Raw genomic sequence first — 23972 nt, 5'->3', positions numbered from 1 at the left:
ACACGTTAATATTTTTTACTACTAATAAATGTTTTTACTAGTAATAAATATACGTAACTTATGAATTAACTTATGTAATGAACTTCTATATTCGTATACTTTTATTACGTATATGAGGGGGGTTCACCTCCTCGTCAATACCTCGCTTTATACACTAAAGTTCGAATTTTGCTCTAATTCGTTAAGAATTAGAAAGAACTAGAATTAGAAGAAATTAGAAAGAAGCCGTCCTGGCCGAGTGGATTGGTGCGCTGGATTCAGGATCCTTTGTCTGAGAGGACACGGGTTAGAATCCCAGTGTACACAATTCTTTAGTTTGGGACGAGGGTCAGTGGCTTGACTCTGTAAGCTTAGCCAGATTCGACCCAGCTCCAAATGGGTACCTGGAGAAATCTGGGGAAGGTAAACAGGAAGGGTGTGCGAAAGCACAGGATGGTTGGCCCCCAGCTCCCCATTGCACTTCCTGGCTGAAGGGCCAAGAAACGGAGGTCAGCACCGCCGGTAGGGAATTTAAAGTCTAATGCCGTATTCTTTACCTTTTTTTACCTTTAAGAATGATCCCTGAATCACAAAAGCTGTTTATTTAGAATAAATAGCTCTTTTGAAATTGCTAAAAATGCTTTAGCGTAAATAGCGAGGTATTGAGAAAGGGATGAACCCCCTAATATACGCAATAATTACTGTTCGTCGTAAGTTGTAATCTTGCTCCTTACTTTGAGTTGAAGAACCTTGTTTTTTAATTTAATTTCTCGTTGTCTTTTTTTTTAAATAATGCTGGAAAATCCAGCGTCCCTTTAATGGAAATTCTCTTCCCCATGATAAATTCCTCCATGGAAAGATCCTCTCACGTAACCCCATACCCGACCCCCCCCCCCCCCTTCATCACCAGAAAAAAATCCCCCCTGAAAACGTCTGTATACTTCCCAATAACCAATATTATGTGTAAACAATGAGCAAAGTTCAGAACTTGCAGCCGTTAACCCGAGGACTATGGGGGATAAGTCGTCCTCAAAGGTGTAGTTATTACATTTTCGACTATGCTGAACAAAATGGCTATCTCAAAATTTTGATCCGGTGACTTTGGGAAAAAATCAGTGTAGGAGGGGGCCTAGTTGCCCTCCAGTTTTTAGTCAATTAAAAGTGCGCTAGAACTTTTAATTTCCGTTAGAATGAGCCCTCTCGCATCATTATAGGACCACCTGATCGATACGATCACTCCTGGAAAAAACAAAACAAATTAACACGCATCCGTGATCTTTCTTCTGGTAAAAAATACAAAATTACACATTTTTATAGATAGGAGCTCAAAACTTCTACAATAGGGTTTACTGTTACGTTAAATCTGATGGTGTACTTTTCATTGAGATTGTATGACTTTTAGGGGGTTACTTCTTTTTTTTTAAATTAGGCCAATTTTTTCAGGCTTGTAACTTTTGATGAATAAAACTAAACTTGATGAAACTTATATATTTAAAATCGGCATTAAAATCCGATTCCTTTGATGTATCTATTGGTATCAACATTTCGTTTTTAGAGTTTCGGTAACTATTGAGTCTGGTCGCTCCTTACTACAGTTCGTTACCACGAACTGTTTGATTCTGAAATTTTCCCACAATGGTGTAACAGTGAAATGGCTCTGATAATCAGGAAATGAACTTTTTTTCTTCTAATTTTCATTTCCCTAAAGCAAGTGTCAATTAACATTATGAGATTACATGTACCGAACAAAGATTTGACGTTAACTTTCGGGAATATGATAAATTCAGTAACCAAAAATAAAATTAGATTGATAATTATTACTAAACACCGAAGAAAAGTAAGAGTAATTTAGTAGAAAAAAAATCAAAATTAGGAAAATTGGACAAAACATTATCTTAATATCCCTGACGAATAAGTGTGTCTTTGGTGAGCGCCCCTCCTCCCACTCGAGGTGTCCCAATCCTGTTTGATTTGGCCTTTAGCTTGCTCGGACCTTTAACCCCTGTACGCCTTTTATCGTAATACCACATTTCTAGTTTTCTGTTTTTTTAGTTTTCATGCTATAATTTGAGATATATAACTATATCTGACCCCATTTGTCTCTGAAATACAGGAATTATCTAAGACAGAACTAAGGTTTTCCAAATCCAAAGGCATTTAAGGATTGTGCTGAGCTATATCTTGTTTCCAGATTGCAGCCTTGGAGGGTGAAGGAGTTTTGAGGAATTAAAATACTAGTGTGTTTTTAGGCTAGTTTTTAAATTTTCTGGGATTAAGACCAATCTTTGGAAGATTCCCCAATCCATCCTAACGTACTGTGTCGTACATACGTATGTACTGTGTCGTGCGTACGTACGTACTGTGTAGCGTACGTATTGTCAGTACTGGTGTTACTATATAGGAAGTTCTCAATCCGTCTAACAAGATTATTTTTAATTGCAATTAGTTTCAAATATGCAAAATTCAATTGGTCTCGAATAGTTAATGAAAGATGCCAAGTCATGGTATTGTCAGTAAGAAAATCACGATCTGCGTTTAAAATAGCAGTTAGTCACGATTGCAAATCACGACCATAAACCTAATATAATATATAGGATTGTTGCTCAAATTATAGCGAATTATCTGATTGAATAATGATTTTGACGTGTTATAGTTGAATTAGGTGTGTAGACTGTAGAGGGGGTGCGTTATTTAAAGGCTTATTTTTGTCTATCTAGATAGATATTGATATCTTATTTGTTGGTGATTATATGCCTAAATATGTGTTGCAGTTTCTGCCGATATTATAAACTGTGTTGGTAAGTTAGAAATGTGTGCTTGTTTGGAATCTAATTGTTTTCCGTCTTTGCAAAATTTTTATTCTTAATGAGAGGTGCCTCAAGCACTATTTTTTTTTGTATTTAGAAGGAGCGAATCAGTCACGTTCCATTAGGGGAAAGAGAGGGTTGAAGCAGATACTAATCAGTCTTGGCCGCGACTCCCCAGGAATGTCAGCTTTTTCCGTAATCTTCTATATACCTTGACAAATATGCTAAAATTGAAAACTTCTGCATTCCTAATATTCGTCAATTGTGACGTTAAAACTAATGTCATGGCTGTTTGAATTGTATATGGAAATCAGAAATTATGCTACAACATACATATTTCCGAAATAATGTTTCTCTTTTTTCTTATCCCCTTACTTATGTCTCATTTTCAGGACAAGACCTCCCAGAGATGTCAAATTTACTTACGTAACCTATTAGTTTTGGCGAATTTACCCAACTAAACAGAATTCTGAGCTTTTGGAGCTTGTCGATTCTGACCTTAAAACGCTTAAATTTCATGGGTAAATAAAAGATAATACTACAATTGAAAGGTTTCCTAGATTTTGTTTGACCTCTTTTCTTATTTCTCTTCTTTTTTTTTCGTTCCCAGACCTCCCAGAAATGCCAAGTTTATGATTTCCCTATGATACACCTTTATCTGCAGTCTTAGCAAATACCACGAACTTAAAAAGCTTCTGAGCTTGTGGAATTCGCCAATTGTATGTCAAGAGTGATCCGCAGATATTTAAACTATAATAGAATATTTTACTGCAATATAATTTTCAAAAATAATGTTTCACCTTTTTTTCTGACGTTTCTTTTTCAAGTAACGCCTAGGGATAACTCTGAACAAAAGATTTTATTATATCTACTTTTTGGATTTTTAGGTGCTAGAGGTTAACTTTTCAGTAACTTTAATTTTTGATACTTAATTTTTAATTTAATTTTGATTTTAATTTTGTATTTAATGTTTCAAATTTTTTTTAAAAGATACTTTTAGTATTTTTAATATTTAATTATTCAACTCTTGAGTATTATGGTTTTAATTAATGTAACCAATTAATTATTTGATATTGACTTTTTTCGTTGTATTTCTTTACTAGATAACATAAAAAAGTTTTGCCCCCCTCCTCTAAATTTTGTATATTGACGCCACTGAACTCCATTTGATTTGATCAAGTTGATAGTTAAATATATCATCACTTAGGGGCCAAAAAAGGTTCTTCTTTCTTTGGTTGGTCAACTACAGAATGTAAATAAAAAAAAAATGAAATAAAAAAGAAAGATAAAGCTTGTTGTAAGGAAAGTAAGTTGAAATTGAATTGAATGGGCTAATAGTTTAATTGGAGCTTCTTTGTTAATTACATTTAACAAAAGTATTTAAAGTAAAGAAACGAAGTTTAAGCGATCATAAGTTATTTACTTACTAATACGAATTACGCGGAGTAACGTACTTATTACGTATAAGTGTTTAATAACTGTGATTTTTGATGCTTAACTTTTATTAGTTTAATAGTTGCAAATTTTTGAAAAAAGTAATTTTGAAATTTTTAATGTTTAGTTATTCAACTTTAGATTATCTCGGTTTTAATCAGTATAATTTATTAATTATTTTATTGTGGCTATTTGAAGGCCATGCATATACCGTCAACTCCACGCGTGGTTCAATCCGTAGATATCTTATGTCGACTAACTCCACTCAGATTCTCAAATACCTTTGAAATTTACTTCAGTCTTTAAGGAGAATTTTAATTCATTTTGCTCTAAAATTTGAAAAAAGGAGACTACCAATAATTTGATAATGTGGCTGCTATTTTTTTTTAAATTTCTAAGTATCTCTGAGTAACATTTCAGTAACATTCACTTAGGAACCAGTATCAGTTGAAATTTTCAAGTATTTTCTAGGGGGAATTTCGCAATGATTTATTATTCTTCTTGAAAACGAAGTTAAGTCAAGGATTTGTAGAAAAGTCCTATGCACAATATTACCACCTATCTAAATGAAGATTAAAAAACTAGATGGCATGCTAATACTTTAGTAATGAACTGCCATTTGAGCCAAAATGGATGCAAAAAGCTGACAGAAACATGATACGATTTTAGACTATTTTCTGTACGCTTTTGTATACGCTTTCATGTACGCTTGTCAAATCAAGGATTGTAGAAAACTCCTATGCACAATATTACCAGCTATCTAAATGAAGATTAAAAAACTAAAAACTAGATGGCATGCTAATACTTTAGTAATGAACTGCCATTTGAGCCAAAACGGATGCAAAAAGGTGACAGAAACAGAATACGATTTCAGACTGTTTTCTGTACGCTTTCATAAGTTTTAGACGGTAGTATGATATCGCTACTAGATTTGCATCCGCGGATCTTTAATTTAAGGAAAGGTAGGCTATTTGACCTGTGCAGCTTATCCCTGGGCAAATCAATTCCGTTGTCATTTTTTGACAAATGAAATTTAGCCATAATTTAAATTGGCTGAAATCTGGAATGTTTTACACATGCTTGAACTTTGATTGAAGTGAACACCATCTGTGATGCCAATAGGGGGAAAGGACAGGGGCCTCTGCCCTCTAGAATCTTTTATTCCACCTCCGAAAGATCTAATAAATATTATTTTTTGGGTATTTTCATGGAAGACAATGAAAAATGAAAAAAAGACAAATTTACCCTACACCTGGATATTGAAAAATTAATTTCGGCCCCTCCCCTAAATTTTATGAATTGATGCAACTGAACTCCATTGATCAAGCTGATAGCTAAATGGATCATCTCTTAACGGCCAAATGATTTCCTCCTTTCCTTGGTTGGTCGATCAAAGTGTAGACTTGAAATAAAAAAAGAAGATGTGGTTTGCAATGTTGAATATGGTTGGAATAAATTTAGAAAAACAATTTTTGAAATTGCTGATGGCGTTATGGGAAGAAATTAGGACTGCAGCTTGGAAAATTACTGAAAAAGCTTTATATTTAATAGATAGGAAAAGGGGCTTATACAAGAATTATCTGAATGATAGATCATATGAAAACAAAAGGAATGTAAAAAAAAGTGGAGAAAGCATTAAAATATGAACTAAGTAGATGTGAAGTGGAGGTCATGGATAGAATTGCCGAGGGTCTCGAAGATGCAGTTAGACGGCATAATAGTAAAATATTGTACCGGCGTGTTAATAAAATTGAGAGACAGTAGTGATTCTGGACCGGTCCCAGTTGAAGATAGGGACGGGGCTACAATTAGTGATGAGGAAAAAGTTAAAGAGAGATGGGCAGAATATTTTGAGAATGTGCTAAACGGAGATAGAGTAGCAGGGAAAAGATATAGAGGAAAATCTGAAAGTTTGTGATACCTTAGATGCGAAGGAAGGTTTGTTTTGTTAGGAAGAATTAGCGACAGTGCTTAAAAAAATAATAAGGCTCCGGATGCTGATAGTGTGGTAAATGAGTTTCTTAAATATTGTGACTAGAAAGTTACTGAAGATTATGAGCGTGATTTTTGAAAACGGGGAAGTACCTAACGATTTTAGGAAAACACTAATTAAACCACTGTATAAGAAAGGTGATAAGAGTGAGTGAGTGTGATAGGAGTAATATGATGCATGTAGACTGAGAGATGTTGTTGACAAAGTTTTAAGAGAAGAACAGTGCGGTTTTAGAAAAGGTAGAGGATGTGTGGACCAAATGTTCACTCTTAGGTTAATAATTGAGAAGTGTCTGGGTTTCCAAACACCTTTGATGCTCAATTTTACAGATTATGAGCAAGCGTTCGATTCTGTTGATAGAAGAGCTTTAGCAAGGTCTTATCTTTGCATGGTATACCAGGCTAATATATTAAAGTGATTGGTGCTATGCATGAGAGAATAACACTGCTGCGGTTAAGGCAGGAAACAAGGTTAGCAGCTGGTGTTGTATTAAATCAGGAGTTAAGCAGAGTTGCGTTCTGTCCCCCTTTGTATGGATTATTTTGATGGATTTTGTCTTAAGGAGCACAGGAAAGGCAATGGGAGACCACAGAATGGTCTCTGTGGAAGAGTGACCACAAATGGGGAGGAAAAAACTCTCACGACTTAGATTATGCTGATAATTTAAGCACCCTAGATGAAAGTATGAGCAAAATGAATTAACTTTTAGAGGTTTTGTGACCTCAGGGTGCTAGAATAGGCTTGAGAATTCATGTTAAGGTGACTAAGTCACTAAGGTGAGGAATAAGTGAAGATGAAAAGGTGACGTTGGGTAACGAAAAGATTGATCAGGTGGGCAGCTTCACTCACCTTGGTAGTATTATTAGTAAAGACAGTGGGAGCTGTGAAGATGTTAAAAGTAGAATAGCCAAGGTTCAGGGTATTTTTTTCAGAGTTAAAAAAAAGTTTGGACGAATAGGAAGATAAGTCTGCAAACAAAGATTACAATATATAAAAGCTACAGTGATGAGGATGGTCAAATATGGCTCTGAAGCATGGGTACTCCGAAAAGTGGATGAAGATTTGCTAGATGTTTTCAAGAGAAATTGCCTACGGACTGTTCTGGGTATCCATCTGGCTGGCCGCATTTCAAACAGTAGGCTGTACAAACAGTGTGGTTCTATCCAGCTTTCTAGGGCTATTATGAAAGAAAGGTTGAGATGACTAGGGCACGTTCTGCGGATGAAGGATGACAGATTGCCGAATATTGTCCTTTTCGGCTAACCGTCAAGGGCTAAACGGAAAGCTGGTTGTCCTTGTCTGGGGTGGAAGAATAACATAAAGAACGAATTAAACGAAATGGGAACTTCGTGGGAGGGTGTATAGAGGGAGACTGAATAGATTGGGATGGAGGAGGAGCGTACGTAGCTGTGCTGGACTCAAGCAGCTTGGTGTTGCGATGAGTTGTTAATAGTAGTAGTAAAGTTTGTTGTCAAGGAAGTAAGTGGACATTGAATTGATTAAGTTAATAGTTTAATTTACGCTTCTTTGCTAATTACATGAAAAAATAGTATTTCCACATAAAGTAAGTAATTGTAAAGTTAGTAAAGAACACGGCATTAGACTTTACAGTCCTTACCGGCGATGCTGATCTCCGTTTCTTGGCCCTTCAGCCAGGAAGGGCAATGTGGGTTTAGGGGTCAACCATCCTGTGCTTTTGCACACCCTTCCTGTTTACCTTCCCCAGATTTCTCCAGGTACCCACTTAGAGCTGGGTCTTACAGAGTCTTACAGGTCTTACTGATCTTACAGAGTCACGCCACTGACCCCCGTCCCAAACTGAATAATTAGGTACACCAGGAGATCAGAGGATCAGACAAAGGATCCTGAATCCAGCCCACCGATCCACTGGGCCACATAAAGTAAAGAACAAAATTTAAATGAGTTACGCACTTGTTACGCACAATTTACGTAACGCACTTGTTACGCAAAATCTAAGTAAGTTTAAGTTACACACTTGTTTACTTGCCTGCAGCAGGATCAGGCGCATTCCTCCTCAGCCGGCATCTGAGATCCATTTGTTACATGGGAAATTGTTGAATCGGGTTTATAAATTAGCTTTGTAGCATAGTTCAGTCAGCTTGAAATAAAATGCTTACTTGAAGTTAAGAAACGAAGCAATATATAATCCCAAAAAAATTGTCCTAGTGCTGGCCCCTTATTAAGACATCTATTGTTAGATGTAGTTGGCCTCATTCTGAAATCCAACCATTTAGATATGAGTCCTCAGTATGGGGTCCCATATGTGCCTTCATCGTTGCTTTGATTAAATGGGCTGAGTTTAAGGGGTCGTCAAGGTTTCATTAGAGAGGGGTCCCCGCAAGGTTACGTCACTGCAGAAAACAAACTGAACATAAACGGTCCATGTTTCCGCCACTGCATGCTTTCACCTCCCAGAAACAAAACTGAACAAACGGGGGTAGAAATGCCTGATAGATCCTCAGGTTTTTGAAAAATTATTCTGGCTGTTTTCAGTTGTAATTTATGATATTTATGGTAATTATTGATAATCCAGTAAGAATGACAGGGCTTGGAAGCATAAAAATACAATTAGGCTCCACTGATTTGTTAGTGTATTGACGGTTTTTGGGTTTGAAACATTGCATTTTTAGTATTTACGGGATGTATGTATGTAGATGTATGGGGATGGATTTCTTAAAATCTAAGGGGGGATTTTTGTTGTTCTTTCGATTCTCTTTTTATAAAATTACCAAAAAAAGTGCTCTTAATAAAAATATCAGAAAAACGTATCTTTTAAATCTAGAGAGGGGTAATCGCCCCTCCCTTATCCTCATCTCCTCTCCCTAATTGGTGTATGGGATTAAAGGATAGTAATTTCTCTTTTTCTCCTTCATTATAAACAGAAAGTCTTTCCATTTGCAAAGCTTTTTCTATGGTTCATAAAAGCATGAACGTTTTCCACAATACTTTCTAAGCCTAATAATAAGGTAGAACAAAGAGCTGAAATTCGTTTGTTCGAGGGATCATTTTACAAATAGAGGCACTTAGATTAACAAAAGAAAGGGAAACTAGGACAGTTGTAATTGATTAATAAAAAGACTGGAGGGAAAACATGAAATTAACCCCGTATTTGATTTGCACTTCCTTGTTCAGGATTCCCGTGTAATTAAGCAAATTGAAAAATTTATCAATAAGCCTTAATTCAGAGGAAAAGATTTATTTAGTGCTTTTATACTTGAACTAGAAACCTGCCAGGTATAAAAAACAAGCATACACTCTTTTGTGATGATTGGTGAAAAAACTTTCCTCCCCAGCACGAAAATTAAAGTTGTCACCCCTTCCCCAACTGTCCTTAAAAGTTTCGACTCAGTACTCAGCCATGAATAAAAACAGGGTAGACCTAACAAAATTATAACTCTGGAAATACTTATTTACAAGTAAAAAAGACCCCACTCATTAATCGGATTATTTATCCATCTACAAGTTAAAAAGAGTCCAATATCCATTTTTTTGCTCTGTAAATTCAACTTACTCAAAAAGAATATATTCTCAAATTTACTTTACAGTAACGAATAAAACCCAACTCCAAGCTGGAAATTGAGATCCTTACATTGGGGGCTCCAACACTATGCGATGAGCTAATCATGCTTATTTATTTGTATTTTAAGTGGGCTTTATTGGTTTAGTTTGGCATTTTTTGGCGCTTACGTAGAGGAGAGGCTTACGTTTAGAAACTTACATAGAGGACAAGTTTCCTCTAAAGTTACAGAGACTTGCCATCTAAAGAGGTAGGTTTTGACCGCGTTTTATTTTGTTTCAGATATTGTATCTGTGTTGTAGCCTTTCCACTTTGAATGCACTTACCTATCTATCTATTCACGTATAAAAGATATTATTTATAGCCGCGTTATAAAATATTCACTTTTTCGTTTCCTGGGTTTCAATTTGACCCATGCGTAACAGTTGGAAGGGCTGTCATGCCTTTGTCCTTCCCACTGATTTCAATATTGTACATGAAGAGGTGGCGTAAGGTCAGGAGAGAACAACCTGAGTGGATAGCTTCACTTACCCAGGTAGCATAATGGTTTCAGCGGTAGTTCGCCTTAAAGGGCAAATTATGCTTCATAGCAACAGAATTTTGAAAAAAAATTGGCTACTGAGAAAATTTTTTATTTGTAGCTGATTCAAGAACGGCAGCTTTTATTTTAATTATTTTTAAAAGTGAAATTTAGATGCGAAAAAAACTATGAGAATTTCTTAAAAGATCCTAAAACCACTCGAAAATGGTGTCGGATTGAAATAAAGTGCGCCATTGAAATCATCATGCTCGAAATCCCCTACTCAGGAAATTTATAGTCCCCCAGATTTAACCAAGGAAAAATTACTTTTTGAATGGGAAACATGTTGTGTCTCCTTTATTTCTTTTTTTCTATCCCATGGGTGACGATTTCGACGGTCATGCGACCAGTGTTCGTAGAGAGCGGGAAAGGACTCATTGAAAGTAAATCATAATATCTAGTGCTCTTTTTAAATATTTAATTAAAAAAAAAACAAGTTTTTTAAATGAAAGTAAGGAGCGACATTAAAACTTAAAACAAACAGAAATTACTCCGTATATGAAAGGGGCTTTTCCTTCTCAACACCCCGCTCCTTGTGCTAAAGTTTGACTCTTTCTCTTAACTCTACATTTTAAAACAGTTAAAAACTTTAGCGTAAAGAGCGGGGCGTTGAGAAGGAAAAGCCCCTTTCATATACGGAGTAATTTCTGTTCGTTTTAAATTTTAATGTCGCTCCTTACTTTCATTTAAAAAACTTGTTTTTTTATTTAGTTTCTGAACGTTTTTGAATCAATACATGTTTTGATTTTGGCTCTCTGCAGAGGAATAATTAAAACGAAATTTGTATATATATTTTTTTTTGGCTAAATGGCTTTCTCATAATTTTGATCGAATGATTTTGAGAAAAAAAGAGCGGGGGAGGAAGCCTAGTTGCCCTCCGATTTTCGGTTAATTAAAAAGGCAACTAGAACTTTTAACTTTTTACGAATCTTTTTATAAGTAAAAGATATACGTAACTTATAAACTAGCTTCCGTAAAGAACTTTTGTATTTTCATGTTTTTAATACATATATGAGGGGGTTCGCCCCCTCGTCAGTACCTCGCTCTTTACACTAAAGCTTAAATTTTGTCCGAATTCATTAAGAATGACCTAATTCATTAAGGTATCAGGAGGAGGTGAGCCCCTCATATGGGTAATAATTTCTGTTCGTTTTAAGTTTTAATGCTGCTGCTTACTTCCAGCTGAAAAAAAAACTTTTCATATTTATTTTTTCATTGTTTTTTTTTTAAGTAATGCTAGTAAATCCTGCGCTCCCTTCATGGAAATTTTCTTCCCCCATGACAAATTCCTCGATGGAAAGTTCCCCCAGCATATCCCCCTCTTCTCAACCCCTGCCTTCAACCAAAAAATCCTCCTGAAAATGCCTGTACACTTCCCAATAACCATTACTATATGTAAGCACTGGTCAAAGTTTTGAACTTGTAACCCCTCCCACGGGGACTGTGGGGGAGTAAGTCGTCCCCAAAGACATAGTTATAAGGTTTTTCGACTACGCTGAATAAAATGGCTATCTCAGAATTTTGATCCTTTGACTATGGGGAAATAATTAGCGTGGGAGGGGGCCTAGTTGCCCTCCAAGTTTTTTGGTCACTCAAAAAGGGCACTAGAACTTTTCATTTCCGTTAGAATGAGCCCTCTCGCAACATTCTAGGACGACTGGGTCGATACGATCACCCCTGGGGAAAAAAAACAAAAAAAAAAACAAAAAACAAATAAACACCCATCCGTGATCTGCCTTCTGGCAAAAAATTAAATAAAAAAACAAGTTTTTTGAAATGAAAGTAAGGACCGACATTAAAACTCAAAACGAACAGAAATTACTCCGTAAATGAAAGGGGCTTTTCCTCCTCGACATCCCGCTCTTTACGCTAAAGTTTTTTATTGTTTTAAAAAGTAGAGATGCGAGAAAGAATCAAACTTTAGCGCAAGGAGCGGGGTGTCGAGGAGGAAAACCTCTTTCATATACGGAGTAATTTCTGTTCGTTTTAAGTTATAATTTCTGTTCGTTTTACGTTTTAGAGTTTCGTTTACTATTGAGCCGGGTCGCTCCTTACTACAGTTAACTGTTTGATTTAAAATTCCACATTTTTGTAGATAGGAGCTTGAAACTTCTAACATAGGGTTCTCTGATACGCTGAATCTGATGGTGTGATTTTCATTAAGATTCTATGACTTTTAGGGGGTGTTTCCCCCTATTTTCCAAAATAACGCAAATTTTCTCAGGCTCGTAACTTTCGATGGGTAAGACTAAACTTGATGAAATTTATATATTTAAAATCAGCATTAAAATGTGATTCTTTTGATGTAGCTATTGGTACCAAAATTTAAATTTTAAGAGTTTTGGTTACTATTGAGCCGGGTCGCTCCTTACTACAGTTCGTTACCACGAACTGTTTGAACGACAGAGATCGTGGCACAGAAAATTGATTTTTTCAGCCATTTCTTGCCACAAATGTAAATTTTTGCTCAGAGATGATCAAAATACCGTAGAATAGGAATTTTTAATAGCCAAGATATCTTTAATGGTCTAAAATCTTAAAGACGAGGTTTTGAACCCTCATCTTGAAAAATAAGGAAATAGGTTTATTTTCACTGCAATCTCTTGTCAACTTGTTTTCACTCATTTTTGCATTCATGTAGTGTTGTTGTATTCTCAGAGTGTTTTATGGTTTTATTGCGCTTTTCTTAAATAATTCCATTGTTTCTCTCTTTCCTTTCTTTTCTTTTTTGTGCTCTAATACGACTCGTTTATGTGTCTTTTTGGGAAATAAATTCACTATGCTCACCATCATTAATTCATTGTCTATAGATTATCTATATTATATCTATACATTATCGATAGATAATTCATTAAATCATTAGATTGCTACATACTTAATTTGTAGTATTTCCCCCCTTTAATTTACGAAAACAAAATAAAAAAAGGATAAAAAAATATATTAAGAAAAAATAATCACGTTGCTGATTCGTGTTGAATTCAATAGTTCAAATTTTGATATTCTAATGCAATTGTGGCTGTTTGGGATGAGATTTATTTTAAAAATACCCACGAAGAGAGAAAACTATTTCTGTGGCTAATTCTGGTTGAATTTTCAATTTGAAAATAGAGAGCTCTGAAGTTGAAAGTTATGAAAGTAAAACAGAAAGTAATTTTATATCTGTTCACTGTCAATTAAAAGGTTTCATGCCTATTTTGAACTGTTTTACTTTCGTCATGGAAAGGCAGTGTGGTCTTCGAAGTTATCTACGTTGAAAGTTGTGAGCATGAGTAGGCAGAGCTTGCAAACACATGACTAAGGTTTTTTTTTCTAGATTTAGAAGAAATTTCAAACAGGCTAACATACAAATCTTGGCAATTAACCGTAAATAAAACACAATATACTGCTAAAATTATTTTTATTGCACAGGTAGGTTTGTCGCTAAACTTTTTCAAGATAAACCGGAACAAGAGCTATTATTCCCAAATCAGCTTCAAATTCCAATTTTTTGCCACTAGAAAGTTTTTTCCCCAAACACGTTTTTAAACTTCAGGTTACTATGGGACGTAATTCGCTCTTTACTAGGCCGCAGGTATCGCTGCAACCGTGAAATAAACCAGTGTAAAATATCGCTAAGACAAGCGCTAATCTAAAAAGAATTAAATGTTGAGGTGGGTGGAAATAAAAACTTTTCCTTATGGAATTCTAAAGGAGATCTTTCTAATTAAAGCTTTTTTTCCTTTCCTAGACAACGTCCTTTGATTATTCAAAAGGAAAATGAGAACTTTACCCTGAGTATTCATAAGGAAGTAGAAAATAAAGAGAAAAGAACATAATTAACTACTTAGGGTGGGGTTACAGAAAGGAAGTCAGCTACCTTTAATACCTTTCGTAATCTACAACAACGATCGTAAGTCAATAACGCAAAATAATTAAAGCAATAAAGTAATAACCAATATTTTCATAACATCTACATTTTATTATCTATTATTATTGTTGTTATTAGTTATTATTGGTGTACAGTCTTGTTAGCACGTGTAGTAACAATTTACATTCGTCATTCCTCGAGTAATGGAGTAAGTATTGGAGGCGTAAGACGGATATTCGCTATGGGATAAAAACAAAACTATAGCAGGTTTATATTATTAAATATATTGCATCATTGTAATTATTTGAAAATAAAATATGATTAGAATGAAGTTTTTGGAGTTTTTGCAATATGAAAATGTTACAAGGAGGGTCAAACTGTTTTTGGAGACACAAAACACACACATAGGACGTAAGATATTTATTTCAAAAAATTACTATCACAAGCATCTAAGGGTCGAATTTACATAATATTTTCGGTCACTTAAAAAGAGCACTAGGACTTGTGATTTCCGTTTGAAATAGCTCCCTCCCAATCTTCTAGGACCATTGGCTTGACATGATTATTCCTGAAAAAACAAAAAAAAATCCAATTTATCTGGATAAGCGCTTGAAACCTAATAAATACCAGGCAGTCAGACAGTCATCCCATCTAGCTTATGTCCACCGCTTAAAGTACGGATGCTTCAAGCCGTTGAATGGTTCGACTGTTGCTCTAACAGTAATCAAGCGATACACATATACCAACAATATGTTCCTTTTTCACGTGGAATTCCATCTAGCCCATGTTCGCTGCTTAAAGCATGGATGCTTAAAGCCGTGGATAGTTAGACCGTTGCTCAAGCGGTAACCATGTGCTATACACAGACCAACAATATATTTTTTTCATATGTCATTCCATCTAGCCCATGTTTGCCGCTTAAAGCACGGGTGCTTAAAGCCGTGAATGGTTAGACCGTTACTCAAGCGCTAACCATGCGCTACACACATACCAACAAAATATTCATTTTCACATGGGATCCAATCTAGCCCATGTCCACTGCATAGCATTCAAGCTTCTCTCTTCAGGATAGGCCGGGAGGGTGCCCGCTGTCTCCAATCACTTTCCAAATTGTCAGCTCATTGCCTCAGCTCAGTCCAGCATTCTCAGCCAATTTCATTTTTCAGTATTCTTTTTTTCTATAGTGACCCTCTCATATAAGGTCTGTGGATTATCGGCAGGGGTTTTGGTTGCAAATTTTTAATTAATTAATTAAGCAATTTTTTTCCACGGCTGCCTAGTCTGGGGTAATACCATTTTACTGACTATCTGGGCATTTTTGTTGGTAAAACTACCTGAGCTTGTGACAAGCCTTGACAATCAGATTTAAACACAAACACAGACAATATTGGTCAACCAAAATTTCATTCATATTTTGTTAGTCCAACTGTCTTAGCTTATAATTGGGTTCACCTACCTATCATTCCAGGTCCTTTTAGGCATTGGACGCTTATTCCCCTTGCAATTCCAGTCAACTTTTGGTCAAATTAATTGGGTCAAGTTAATTTGGTCAAATTAATTTTCTATTAGTGCAATTGTCTAAGTTTATAAATTGAATTAATCGCTTTGCCTGATACTTATTGCAGAATGTCCCAATTTTAACTTTAGACGCTTGCTTGCCTGTCATTCCACGCAAGTTAACGGCCCTGTGTCAATTCTCAATTCTTGGTCCAGCCAGTCTAATATCATAGGTGGGCGTGCCTTGTTTACCTGTCATTCTAGGCATATCTAAGTATATCTAGGTCTATGTCAGTTTTAAATTCTTGGTCAACCTGCCTGAGACTCTAGGCATACGTGACTTGCTAAAAGATAAGAAACAAGTATTGGTCCAATAAGAGAGGCACGCTTTTTCCCGCCGTTTACCCGTGCCATTTAACCAAACACTTGGAAAAATATAGGTTCTATGACTATCTTAGCTCTATGACTATCTACCATAGTTCTACTGCCCTAGGAATGACGCATGGACGGATCTATTAACAAATGAACTAATGTTATTTTTATGCAATCCTAATAAGGGGGATTAATGCCTGAATTGATTCTCTCTCAATCAGATATCTGTCTTAGCTTTTTCTACAGTTAGCCATGATATAAAACATTAAAGAAAAAAAAAACGTAAAGCAAAAGAACATTAAAAACACCTGCGTCTCGAGGGAATCGCCGTTAAACTTCTTCGTGAATTTAAACCAGTAAGGAAGAAAAGAGTAGTGGCCACGTATGTCATCAAATAGATTGAGCCCTTGCTCCTCACGGAAGATGTTATAGAAAAGCTGGGATTCGGGTGTGCTACAAGTGGGACTAGCTTGAAAGAAATGTTGAGTTGCTTTGTAATGCGATTAAATAGCTTCCCTATGACAAAGCAGTCATAGGGTTAGCCGTCTTGGCTGAGTGGCTGGCGCGCTGGCGTGGGAGTTCTGTGTCCAAGGGGCACGGGTTCAATCCCAGTTGTGACCAGTTATTTAGTTTGAGACGGGGGTCAGTGGTGTGACTCTGTAAGCTCAGCCAGAGTCGACCCAGCTCTAAATCGGTACCAGGAAAAATCTGGGGAAGGTAAGCAGGAAGGGTGTGTGAAAGCACAGGATGGTTGGCCCCCAACCCCCCATTGCACTTCCTGGCTGAAGGGCCATGAAAAGGAGATCAGTGCCGCCGGTTTGGACCTTAAGGGTCTAGTGCCGTTTTACTTACTTTTTTTTTACTATGACAAAGCACCTCACCCCCACATCAGCTTTGCTAGAAATATTGTTATGGTTTCCAGACTTTGACGCCCCAAAAGAAAAATCTTCCGCCCAGATTCTATTACTGATTAAAAATCTTGGGCATGGTCCTGAATTAAAAAAAAAATTATCGTAAACAAGATTTTTTTTAATGAAACGCTAATACTAAAAAAAAATAATTGTAGAATAAATTACAAAATTAGCAAAATTTGGAGTGAATTATGGGAGCACTAGCTTAAAGTTGGCTAGCTTTGTAGTACGTTTAAATTAGTTTCTTCTGATAAAACCGTTCACCTAGAGTTAAACGGGTCTGTTGTTCTCACACCAGCTTTACTAGAAATAGGGTTATGGTTCCAACATTTGGACCATCCATTCCCCAAAACACAGCCTCCCCCCAGACTCTGTTACCGAGCCTAAATGCAGGGTATGGCTTGATATACAATAATTTTAAAGAAACGATCTATTTTAGCAGTGACTAATATGACAATCAGAAGCAGACACGTACACATTTTTTTTTTGGGGGTGGGTGGGTGGGTGGGTAGGATAATAAAAACAATTTTATTTAATAATTTTAGAGGTACTTGTGTATTTTACGCCACTCACTCAAGTTTACGCTGTCTAAAACTCGATAACAAATCAGTTTCTTCGTTACTTTTTTCTGCTTACCGTGACAGACAAAGACAAGTGACAGATTAGAAGGGAAATATATGATTTAGGCTATATATTTTCGCATGAGGGGTGGGGTTAAGGTATTTGGACAGTTTGAAGTTAGCAAACAATTCTTACTTCATGATATGCAGAATAATTGTATCTAACACATTATGCATGCAGACCCGCTATACTTTACTCCCACCTCCCTAATGTGCCAATGTATAGCCCAAATTTGTTTCTAAAGCATTATATTTTCATAAAATTTTGTGATATTTTATAGGGTTGAGTATCAAAGAATCAGGCTCTAATTAATAGAAGCACTTGAGTGAGCGGCGTAGCCTATAATACACAAGTGTCAATTTAAATAAGGAATGTATAGACATTTGGGGAATATTAGGATTTCTAGGGACCAGCCCTGCCCCCCCCCCCACTGCAGACGAGGCATTATAGAACAATTGGAAGTTGGGTGTGCTGTTGGGGGTACTAGCTTAGAGCAAATGTCAAGTAGCTTTATAATTGGTTTAAATAACTTCCTTCAGACAAACCGTTCACCAGGAGTTTAATTAGTTTGTTATTTTCCCACATCAGCGTTTACCGGAAATATGGTATGGTAGTCGTCACCAGTATATGCCATTGTTTCTTTCTGACAGGCCTATTGTGCCGTGTAGACTGGTTTTTAGAAACATTTTTTCTTCCGCATATTGCTAAACTGGAGCTTTTATTTGTATCACTGTCTTGTAATATCTAACATGTGCTGTGGTTCTCTATTGGAATTATGAATTTTAAGCATTCCAAGTTTACACAAATAATAGTTGTTTATAAGCTGTGGAGATTAAGTGAGTGAATAATCGAAAAGTTACTCGTGCTGAGTTGTGTTTTGGTGTTGAACGAGGTTAATATATTGTGCATTTTGGCTCACTTAATTCAAAAATGTTACTTTGACTAAGTATATCTTTAATCGTACGAGAATTCAGGTGTGCAAATTTAAGACAGTATTTGGGGGATTTTCATGTTTTCCCATTTTTTCTGGGAAAACAGCAAATAAAGATGGCTTTTGAATTGTAGGAGGGAAGAGGAAAATTCATGTAGTTTGCCTCTTTTGTAGTTTTCAAACAGTTCGTGGTAACGAACTGTAAGTAAGGAGCGACTCGGCTCTATAGAAATTGAAACTCTAAAAAACCGAATTCCGGTACCAATAGATGCATCGAAAGAATTAGATTTTTATGCTGATTTTAAATATGGACGTTTCATTAAGTTTAGTCCAACCCATCAAAAGTTACGTTTGTCTTATGTTTTGATGTTGTTCCTTACTTTCAGTTGAAAAAACTTTTTTCTTTATTTAATTTCTATCTTAGATCCTCCAAAACGCCACCCCCTACCCTGAGACTAATAGCCGTATATGTAGCTGACCCTTGTCAATAATTATTTTTTCAGAGTTATGTAGTTCTCTTACCCTACACGGTTTCCAGCGAATCACTTTTACAGAAAGAAAGTCACTTTTACTCAAAAGAAATTCAAATATCGTTTATTAGTATGCTTCCAATATTTCATGTCCGGTCATAATGAAGTTTCAGAATCTTAACATGGCACTCCACATCCACGCACCATTTAGTCTCCTAAATAAAGTTTGTATACTCGTAAACTGTAATTTGGTGGCGCTAGACCAGTGGTTGCCAGCATATTTAGGGTCATGCCCCACCTAGGAATTTCTAAAATCCTGATGCCCCCCCACCTGGGATATTAAAATTTTCTTATTCAGAATTCCACGGGTATTCACATGAAGGAAGCTAAAAAGGCCCTTAAATTGGTATTTAATGTAAAAATATTTTTTGAATATAACACCGTTTAGACAATGTATAACGTCTTTGCAATACTACTATGTCTTTTTTGCTCTTGAAATGCGCTTGAATGTGACATCTTTCACACGAAAAATATTTTTATCAAAACTAACGCTCTAAAGTGTAGTCATCTGAAGGGTGCCCATTCTGTCCATGACCCACCAAAATATTGCAATACCCCAACGGTGGTGCCTGCGCTACACGTTGGGAATCACGGCACTACACCTTGCTGCCAAATAGATTTTTTCCTCAAACTAGGCAAGTAGTTTATTCAGCTGTTATTTTAAGAAAACGGGTATGGGAACCTTGTGTTGGGGTTCTGTCAGAGTGATTATTTTCCTCCAGAAAAATAAATAAATAATAATATAAATATAATAAAATAAGTAGAATAATATAATAATATTATAATAATAACATAATAATAATAATAACATAATATATATAACATATAACATAATAACTAATATACATATAACATAACACATGACATGATAACATATAACAGAATAACATAATAATAAATAAATATAATAAAAATAAAATAATTAATAATCCAGAAACAAAGTGCAATGCTGTTTGATATTTTAAGTTAGGTTTTTCGGACGAAATAAAACTTTTAAGTCCTTCATCCGCCTATCTAGGCCGTATCCAGGGGAGTGGGGGTTTGAATCCTTCCCCCTCCAAAAAAAATGTGTCTCTGACTCGTAAAAACGTAACAAAAATGAATTTAAACAAATTTTGATGCGTTTTTAGAGTTTTTCTTCGTAAAAAAATCCTTGTCATCCCACAAAACAATCCTGGATACAGCCCTGATCTGGAGGTTCTCTTCTCATATGTTTTTCCCTCCGGAGGAGGGGTAGGTGCTTAAATTTGTCTAAACAGAAAATACTTTACTTTTTAAGGACAACTAGATAAGAAAAAAAATACCTTAATCTATTTTTTTGCAGTTAATTGCTGTTATAAATGTATAAGTTTGCATTAGGAACAGTTTTTTCAGAGTACTCTAATTAGATTAATTAAGTTCTAATATGAATTTAGAATACTCCTAGTATTTTTTCAGGATTCTTTGGTTAAATTGTAAATTCTAATTAATTTCAAGTGCAAATCCTCAAGTTACCTAAATACTAGATGAGCTGCTTCGAAAAACCAACTGTTTATGATTCATTTTTATCTTTACTAATTTTCAGTTTTATACCGACATCTCTTTTATTGGTCATTGGGTTGCAGAAAAAAGATCTTGCAAGCATTAGAATGGCATAATCCATGCGTCGTTCACGCCGTGAAAAGTCGCTTAGCCATCAAAATAATAAAATAGCTTACAAACACAAAAGAAAGTCGGAAGTAATTTACGAAGGAAGGAATTTATCTCTCATATTTCTTCTTTAAAACTATTTCTGAAAATCTGTTCAGATGGGTTCTATAAAATAAAATTTTTCTTAGTTCTATATTCTTTTGTTGTTGTTTAAGGGCAATTTTTAGTTATGTTTCTCTGCCCAGGGGGCTATTGAAGGAATTCATCCCTCCGCAATGGTTGTCTCGAGACCTTCGAAAGTCGGTTTAAACACCAAAATATTTATCTCTCAAATTTGTCTTAATTTTCTCTTATATTTGCCTCAATTTATCTCTCATACTTCTTTGTATAAACCATTTTTGGAAATCCAATCAATTGTCAAGTAAGCAATGTAAATAAACTTAAAAGCACTAAAAATACACAATTCTTTCTATTACTAGGCACCAGGGCCGGATCTAGGGGGCTAGAGGGGCCTGAGGGTCGATAAACCAAGCTTAAATTATGATATTCATAGGCAAACATTGTAGTATTTGCAGTATTGATGGTATTTCAGAGGGTGGTAAAGCCTATATTTGCACCCCCTGAGAAAAAACCTTACCCCGTCTCTGCTAGACATCCCCTCCCATCCTAGAAAAAATAATTTTGGAAAATTTGACTTTGTATACCCATGCTTCCTGTCGTTGTTCTATCCTTCTTTTATAGCCAGATAATACCCAATACTTTTATTCGTGTAGCTTTTTGTTTAAAGTTTTTTATATTTTAACAAAACCATGTAAATAAAATGATAGTCAAAACATAACGAACAGTCTCCGAGGGTTAATTAATTAAGTGAGCTTTTTTGCGACTAAAATTCTAGAACAATTTTCTAGAGTTTCTCCCTATGAAATTTTAGCAACATAAACGAGCCATAACCTGAACAGATGTTTAGTCTAAGGTGGGGGTGCACGGAGTGACATTCTATGTGTTCTAAATACAGTTGAAATGAGGTGAAAAATTAGGATGAGCCAGTCGAAAGTGCAGATAAGACAAAAAGTGGGAATAAAAAAGGATGTTGTTCTTTTGAACTGTAAGTATATAACTTCGTAATTACTTATGTTTATTTGAAAGGTGTAGAATTGTGTCTTCAGAAGAAGACATGCTAAAAAAGACAAATTTTTGATTGCTAATTTTATGCCTATTTTTATGATTTGTTTCACGTTTCTGACAATTCATACGTAGCCCCTCCTTGTAGTGGTCTCATACAGCCTAAAAAAAACGTAATAATTAGAAAAGTTTGAAAACCGCAAGGATATAACTTCTTAATTATATATGCTTATTTAAAAGGTGTAGAATAGTGTCTCCAGAAGAAGACATGCTAAAAAAAAAAGAGATAAATTATTAGATTGCTAGTTTTATGCCTATATTTATGGTTTGGTTTGCGTTTCTGACAATTCATCCATAGCCCCCCCTCTAGTTGGTCTCATACAGCCTTAAATAAAATACCGTAATAATTAGAAAAGTTAGAAAACTGTAAGGATATAACTACTTAATTATATATGTTTATTTGAAAGGTGTAGAATAGTGTCTCCAAAAGGAGACATGCAAAAAAAAGAGAGAAATTTTTATTGCTAATTTTATGCTAATTTACGTTAAAAAAATACCGTAATAATTTTGATCGCTAATTTTATGCCTACTTTTATGGTTTGGTTCACGTTTCTGACAATTCATCCATAGCCCCCCTCTAGTGGTATCATACAGCCTTAGAAAAAAGTACCGTAATAATTATAAAAGTTTGAAATTATTAGAATTAGAAAAGTTAGAAATTCAGTTTGAAAAAGTACTGTAATAATTAATCAAAACTGATTCAAAAACAGATAAAAATGGGAAAAAAAGAAATGTGATTCATTGCTTGCTTGCTGGATATGATAAAGTAAGAATTTAATCACTTTTTGAAAGTTTCTCTATATAGCCTAAAGCTATATGAAACCATTAAAGGGGGAGCCGAGGATGAGTTATCAAAAACAGGAACAAAAGTGTAAATGTTATAAAATAATCGTTCTAGAAGTGTCTCTCTCTTTTGTTCTAGCGTGTCTCCTTCTGAAGACGCCCTACTTCTGATTTTTATCATGCTCATTAATATGATTTTGTTCGTATGTTGATAATACACCCCAGCCCCTCTCCCCTAATGGTCTTATACAGCCCTAGGCTAAATAAAAAACTAACATACAAAATGATGAGATTCTTATTTTTTAATATGCTGCAAATATCATAGAATAATAGTAAAAAGAATTCAACAATTCTTATGTGTTTTTAACAGCTTAGGGCTAAATGAGACCATTAGTTAGGGTGGGAGAATTGGGATGAATTCTCAAAAGGGCGAGCAAAGTCGTGAAAATAAGTACCAAATCAGCTGTCAAATATTATTTTGTTGTAGCATTTCTCCTTTAGGATAGCTGCTATTCTACACCTTTACCATATCTTGATATTTCCTCCAACTTGAGAAGTTCCGAATTATTTAAAGCGAATTTGCTGGATCTAAAATTGATCTCGTTTTTTTGTACTTATTCAAGCGCTAAGATCTTACAGCTCACTGCCAAATAGAAACATTGAATTGAGAACTTTGATAACAATCTCATCAAAGTGCTTAGACCTCTAATCAGATAGAATTAAGGAGGAACGTTTAAAAACACGACCTAAAAAGTAAGATCAGAGTTCTCAGATTTTTTTTTTAAAAACTATGCCTCTGTCAAAAGACGGTCTTAGCATATTGATTTGCTATAAAATGGGTCTATTGCAGGGTAGGCAGCTTTATGGTCCATGAATGTGTCCCCTGAGCATCCAAAAGTGTATCTTTTTTAGCTAAAACGTGTCCATCTTGATATCTCAAAACCTATTGGTTATTTTTTTTTTTTACCAAATTTTACAACAGAAATTTATAACTGCACTTTCGTTATGATTGAAGATTTGTGCTTATCTATTGCATACAAACTTTCCAAGCATTTGGGAATGCCTTCAACTAATCGTACTGCTTCTATTACTACATGTGTAGAATGGGATCGTGAACAAACTTACAACACAATTGATCTATTGTCATATGTTACAGACCGGGACACCGGGACACAAGGAATATGAATGACGACCGGGACACTCAAAAATAAATTACAGACCGAGACACCGGGACACAAATGACGACCGGGACATAGGAATGACGACCAGGACATAGGAATGACGACCAGGACATAGGAATGACGACCGGGACACAGGGACACAACTACAACGGGGACG

General features: G+C 35.4%; 1 protein-coding gene across 3 annotated transcripts in view; it reads left to right on the top strand.

Moving 5' to 3' along the window:
* The window catches only part of LOC136026871 (rho guanine nucleotide exchange factor 10-like), a 254534-nt gene that overhangs the window by 44392 nt on the left and 186170 nt on the right, over nt 1-23972 (top strand). Inside the window, exons 1-2 of one of the 3 annotated variants that reach the window (XM_065703652.1) lie at nt 18161-18471; nt 21565-21774. The exons of 1 other annotated variant lie outside the window; for it this stretch is intronic. In XM_065703652.1, the coding sequence (XP_065559724.1) occupies nt 21708-21774 (67 nt within the window). In that variant the 5' untranslated portion in view covers nt 18161-18471; nt 21565-21707. Of the gene's footprint in view, nt 1-18160; nt 18472-21545; nt 21775-23972 lie in introns of those variants that run through there. One more of the 3 variants, XM_065703653.1, reaches the window with a different exon arrangement.

Source organism: Artemia franciscana, chromosome 5 (assembly GCF_032884065.1).
Source record: "Artemia franciscana chromosome 5, ASM3288406v1, whole genome shotgun sequence".
Taxonomy (NCBI): Eukaryota; Metazoa; Arthropoda; class Branchiopoda; order Anostraca; family Artemiidae; genus Artemia; species Artemia franciscana.
Note: the sequence above shows the minus strand (reverse complement) of the source record. Positions and strands in the feature narration are given on the sequence as shown.